This window comes from Salmo trutta, unplaced genomic scaffold (genome assembly GCF_901001165.1).
Source record: "Salmo trutta unplaced genomic scaffold, fSalTru1.1, whole genome shotgun sequence".
NCBI lineage: Eukaryota > Metazoa > Chordata > Actinopteri > Salmoniformes > Salmonidae > Salmo > Salmo trutta.
This window is the reverse complement of record NW_021822958.1, coordinates 73,050-78,618: the sequence shown is the minus strand read 5'-3', so window position 1 is coordinate 78,618 and position 5,569 is coordinate 73,050. Positions and strand designations below refer to the sequence as shown.

At 45.0% G+C, this 5,569-nt stretch overlaps 1 protein-coding gene across 1 annotated transcript; it reads left to right on the top strand.

Moving 5' to 3' along the window:
- Positions 1-2,847: 2,847 nt before the first annotated feature.
- LOC115187583 (neuroblastoma-amplified sequence) lies at positions 2,848-4,874 on the top strand. Its single transcript, XM_029746535.1, has 3 exons — positions 2,848-3,048; positions 4,375-4,508; positions 4,783-4,874. Exons 1-3 carry the CDS (start codon positions 2,914-2,916, stop codon positions 4,802-4,804), a joined length of 291 nt encoding a protein of 96 aa, XP_029602395.1. The 5' UTR covers positions 2,848-2,913; the 3' UTR covers positions 4,805-4,874.
- Positions 4,875-5,569: the final 695 nt, after the last annotated feature.

The window sequence follows — 5,569 nt, the reverse complement described above, 5'->3', positions numbered from 1 at the left end:
AAGTAGTGCTCTACCCATAGAGCTCGGTCTATAGTAGTGCACTACCCATAGAGCTCTGGTCTAAAGTAGTGCTCTACCCATAGAGCTCTGGTCTAAAGTAGTGCTTACCCATAGAGCTCTGGTCTAAGTAGTGCTCTACCCATAGAGCTTGGTCTAAAGTAGTGCACTACCCATAGAGCTCTGGTCTAAAGTAGTGCTCACCCATAGAGCTCTGGTCTAAAGTAGTGCTCTACCCATAGAGCTCTGGTCTAAAGTAGTGCTCTACCCATAGAGCTCTGGTCTAAAGTAGTGCTCTACCCATAGAGCTCTGGTCTAAAGTAGTGCTCTACCCATAGAGCTCTGGTCTATAGTAGTGCACTACCCATAGAGCTCTGGTCTAAAGTAGTGCTCTACCCATAGAGCTCTGGTCTAAAGTAGTGCACTACCCATAGAGCTCTGGTCTAAAGTAGTGCACTAACCCATAGAGCTCTGGTCTAAAGTAGTGCTCTACCCATAGAGCTCTGGTCTAAAGTAGTGCTCTACCCATAGAGCTCTGGTCTAAAGTAGTGCTCTACCATAGAGCTTGGTCTATAGTAGTGGCACTACCCATAGAGCTCTGGTCTAAAGTAGTGCACTAACCCATAGAGCTCTGGTCTAAAGTAGTGCACTACCCATAGAGCTCTGGTCTAAAGTAGTGCTCTACCCATAGAGCTCTGGTCTAAAGTAGTGCACTACCCATAGAGCTCTGGTCTAAAGTAGTGCACTACCCATAGAGCTCTGGTCTAAAGTAGTGCTCTACCCATAGAGCTCTGGTCTAAAGTAGTGCACTACCCATAGAGCTCTGGTCTAAAGTAGTGCTCTACCCATAGAGCTCTGGTCTAAAGTAGTGCACTACCCATAGAGCTCTGGTCTAAAGTAGTGCTCTACCCATAGAGCTCTGGTCTAAAGTAGTGCTCTACCCATAGAGCTCTGGTCTAAAGTAGTGCTCTACCCATAGAGCTCTGGTCTAAAGTAGTGCTCTACCCATAGAGCTCTGGTCTAAAGTAGTGCACTACCCATAGAGCTCTGGTCTAAAGTAGTGCTCTACCCATAGAGCTCTGGTCTAAAGTAGTGCTCTACCCATAGAGCTCTGGTCTAAAGTAGTGCTCTACCCATAGAGCTCTGGTCTAAAGTAGTGCTCTACCCATAGAGCTCTGGTCTAAAGTAGTGCTCTACCCATAGAGCTCTGGTCTATAGTAGTGCACTACCCATAGAGCTCTGGTCTAAAGTAGTGCTCTACCCATAGAGCTCTGGTCTAAAGTAGTGCACTACCCATAGAGCTCTGGTCTAAAGTAGTGCACTAACCCATAGAGCTCTGGTCTAAAGTAGTGCTCTACCCATAGAGCTCTGGTCTAAAGTAGTGCTCTACCCATAGAGCTCTGGTCTAAAGTAGTGCTCTACCCATAGAGCTCTGGTCTATAGTAGTGCACTACCCATAGAGCTCTGGTCTAAAGTAGTGCACTAACCATAGAGCTCTGGTCTAAAGTAGTGCACTACCCATAGAGCTCTGGTCTAAAGTAGTGCTCTACCCATAGAGCTCTGGTCTAAAGTAGTGCACTACCCATAGAGCTCTGGTCTAAAGTAGTGCTCTACCCATAGAGCTCTGGTCTAAAGTAGTGCTCTACCCATAGAGCTCTGGTCTAAAGTAGTGCTCTACCCATAGAGCTCTGGTCTAAAGTAGTGCACTACCCATAGAGCTCTGGTCTAAAGTAGTGCTCTACCCATAGAGCTCTGGTCTAAAGTAGTGCTCTACCCATAGAGCTCTGGTCTAAAGTAGTGCTCTACCCATAGAGCTCTGGTCTAAAGTAGTGCACTACCCATAGAGCTCTGGTCTAAAGTAGTGCTCTACCCATAGAGCTCTGGTCTAAAGTAGTGCTCTACCCATAGAGCTCTGGTCTAAAGTAGTGCTCTACCCATAGAGCTCTGGTCTAAAGTAGTGCTCTACCCATAGAGCTCTGGTCTAAAGTAGTGCTCTACCCATAGAGCTCTGGTCTATAGTAGTGCACTACCCATAGAGCTCTGGTCTAAAGTAGTGCACTACCCATAGAGCTCTGGTCTAAAGTAGTGCACTACCCCATAGAGCTCTGGTCTAAAGTAGTGCTCTACCCATAGAGCTCTGGTCTAAAGTAGTGCTCTACCCATAGAGCTCTGGTCTAAAGTAGTGCTCTACCCATAGAGCTCTGGTCTATAGTAGTGCACTACCCATAGAGCTCTGGTCTAAAGTAGTGCACTAACCCATAGAGCTCTGGTCTAAAGTAGTGCACTACCCATAGAGCTCTGGTCTAAAGTAGTGCTCTACCCATAGAGCTCTGGTCTAAAGTAGTGCTCTACCCATAGAGCTCTGGTCTAAAGTAGTGCACTACCCATAGAGCTCTGGTCTAATGTAGTGCTCTACCCATAGAGCTCTGGTCTAAAGTAGAGCTCTACCCATAGAGCTCTGGTCTAATGTAGTGCACTACCCATAGAGCTCTGGTCTATAGTAGTGCACTACCCATAGAGCTCTGGTCTAAAGTAGTGCACTACCCATAGAGCTCTGGTCTAAAGTAGTGCTCTACCCATAGAGCTCTGGTCTAAAGTAGTGCTCTACCCATAGAGCTCTGGTCTATAGTAGTGCACTACCCATAGAGCTCTGGTCTATAGTAGAGCTCTACCCATAGAGCTCTGGTCTAAAGTAGTGCTCTACCCATAGAGCTCTGGTCTAAAGTAGTGCACTACCCATAGAGCTCTGGTCTAAAGTAGTGCACTACCCATAGAGCTCTGGTCTATAGTAGAGCTCTATAAAGGGAATAGGGTGCCGTTTGTGACTCAGCCTCTGACTTCCTGTGCTGTGCATCGGTCTTTGTCTTCCCCCTCCAGTCCAGCGCGGAGCGCTATGTTAAAGATGTGTTTCAGTGGATGGTTCCTTTCCTGCATCGCTGTGAGAAACAGATGGAGGGCGCTAGCGAGGCCCTGCTGAGAGAATATCTGGTGACCCTCTCTCGGCAAGACCTGTCTCTACCCCTGGCCGTCTTCCAACACTCCAGACCTGACGTTAGTGTACACACACACACACACACACACACACACACACACACACACACACACACACACACACACACTGTCCTTAGCAGTACCATACAGTACCAGTCAAAAGTTTGGACACCTACTCATTCCAGGGTTTTTCTTTATTTGTACTATTTTCTACATTGTAGAATAATATTGAAGACATCACAACTATGAAATAACACATATGGAATCATGTAGTAACCAAAAAGTGTGTAACAAATCAGAATATGTTATATTTTACATTATTTAAAGTAGCCACCCTTTGCCTTGATGACAGCTTTGCACACTCTTGGCATTCTCTCAACCAGCTTCACCTGGAATGCTTTTCCAACAGTTTTGAAGGAGTTCCCACATATGCTGAGCACTTGTTGGCTGCTTTTACTTCACTCTGCGGTCCAACTCATCCCAAACCATCTCAATAGGGTTGAGGTTGGGTGATTGTGGAGGCCAGGTCATCTGATGCAGCACTCCATCACTCTCCTTCTTGGTAAAATAGCCCTTACACAGCCTGGAGGTGTGTTGGGTCATTGTCCTGTTGAAAAACAAATTATAGTCCCACTAAGCACAAACCAGATGGGATGGAGTATCGCTGCAGAATGCTGTTTAAGTGTGACTTTAATTCTAAATAAATAAATCAGTGTCACCAGCAAAGCACCATCACAGATGGTGAGAGAATTCCAAGAGTGTGCAAAGCTGTCATCAAGGCAAAGGGTGGCTACATTGAAGAATCTAAAATATATTTTGATTTGTTTAACACTTTTTTGGTTCCTACATGATTCCATATGTGTATATCATAGTTTTGATGTCTTCATTATTATTCTACAATGTAGAAAATAGTAAAAATAAAGAAAAACCCTGGAATGAGTAGGTGTGTTCCAACTTTTCCCTGGTACTGTATGTATTTATATTTTAATGTTTTTATGAATATTGCTAGCAACAGTAAAGTAAACTGGTGTACCCGGGAGGGGGTCCGTGGGTACGACCAGGTTTATGAACCCCTCTGCTAAAGGCAGCATCACATGAAGGATTTACACTCATGGCCTTACACACACACACACGCTCACACACACGCTTACACACACACTTACACACTCACTCACACGCTCACACACACACGCTTACACACACACACACACACACACACACACACACACTCACACACCCACGATTACACACACACACGCTTACACACACACACACTACCAATGGGGTTGTGTATATTCATACATGTCTTATCAAAACAGAGCTGGAGTCATTAGAAATGCATGCCGTGATGATGATGATGATGATGAAGGTGTGTGGTCATGTCAGAGCCAGCAGAAGGTGCTCGGGGACCCAGATCAGCTGATGACCGTGGCGTTGGAGTGCATCTACAGCTGTGAGAGAGACGATCAGCTGTCCCTCTGCTACGACATCCTGGAGTGTCTACCTCAGAGAGGCTACGGGTGAGACACACACACACACACACACCACACACACACACACACACACACACACACACACACACACACACACACACACACACACACACACACACACACACACACACACACACACACACACACACACACACACACACACACACACACACACACACACACACACACACACACACACACAATGTGTGTTCACATTCCATCAACATGTCTCTTGACCTTTTCTTTTCCTGTCTTCTGCTTCCTGTTTCTGATGTGTTTCTTAAACTCTGATGTCAAATAGCTCCCTATTCCCTGTACCCTAACTAACTAACTAACTAATAGCTCCCTATTCCCTGTACCCTAACTAACTAACTAATAGCTCCCTATTCCCTGTACCCTAACTAACTAACTAACTAATAGCTCCCTATTCCCTGTACCCTAACTAACTAACTAACTAATAGCTCCCTATTCCCTGTACCCTAACTAACTAACTAATAGCTCCCTATTCCCTGTACCCTAACTAACTAACTAATAGCTCCCTATTCCCGGTACCCTAACTAACTAATAGCTCCCTATTCCCTGTACCCTAACTAACTAACTAACTAACTAACTGTCTGTCTGTTTTCCTTCAGGCCGGAGACGCACATCACCGCATCTCTCCACGATCAGGTGGACAAACTGGAAAAACACCTCAGGTATTTCTGACCAGGTTAAAATGTGGTTCATGGTTAGAGTCAGTGTTAGATTTTGGTTCGTCGGGCTGAAATGAATAAAGAACAATATGTTTAATATTAATGAACAGGATTTACATGAACCATACAAGCAACATGTTGTATGGCCGGTTCTGTAGGTCTGTTCTATGTGCTCTATTTCTATGCTTCCCGTTCTTAAGTTTCCTTTTTGCGTGTTATTTTTGGTTTTTGTACACCGGCTTCAAACAGATGAAAATATAATATTTTTTGATTATGGAAAATGTATTTCTCAGTGCTTTTAGATGGTCCCAATGATTACACGATAACGGCTTGTTCAGTCACGTAAACTGTATTCCTCGTTCTGCATGTGAGGCCGAATTCACAAAACCTTGTTGG

Bases quoted from the DNA above. Each gene is read 5' to 3' on its own strand.
- LOC115187583 (XM_029746535.1), top strand. From the start codon at position 2,914: ATGGTTCCTTTCCTGCATCGCTGTGAGAAACAGATGGAGGGCGCTAGC. The intron at 3,049-4,374 runs GTTAGTGTACAC...TGGTCATGTCAG, and splicing joins TCCAACACTCCAGACCTGAC to AGCCAGCAGAAGGTGCTCGG. The intron at 4,509-4,782 runs GTGAGACACACA...GATGTCAAATAG, and splicing joins CTACCTCAGAGAGGCTACGG to CTCCCTATTCCCTGTACCCT.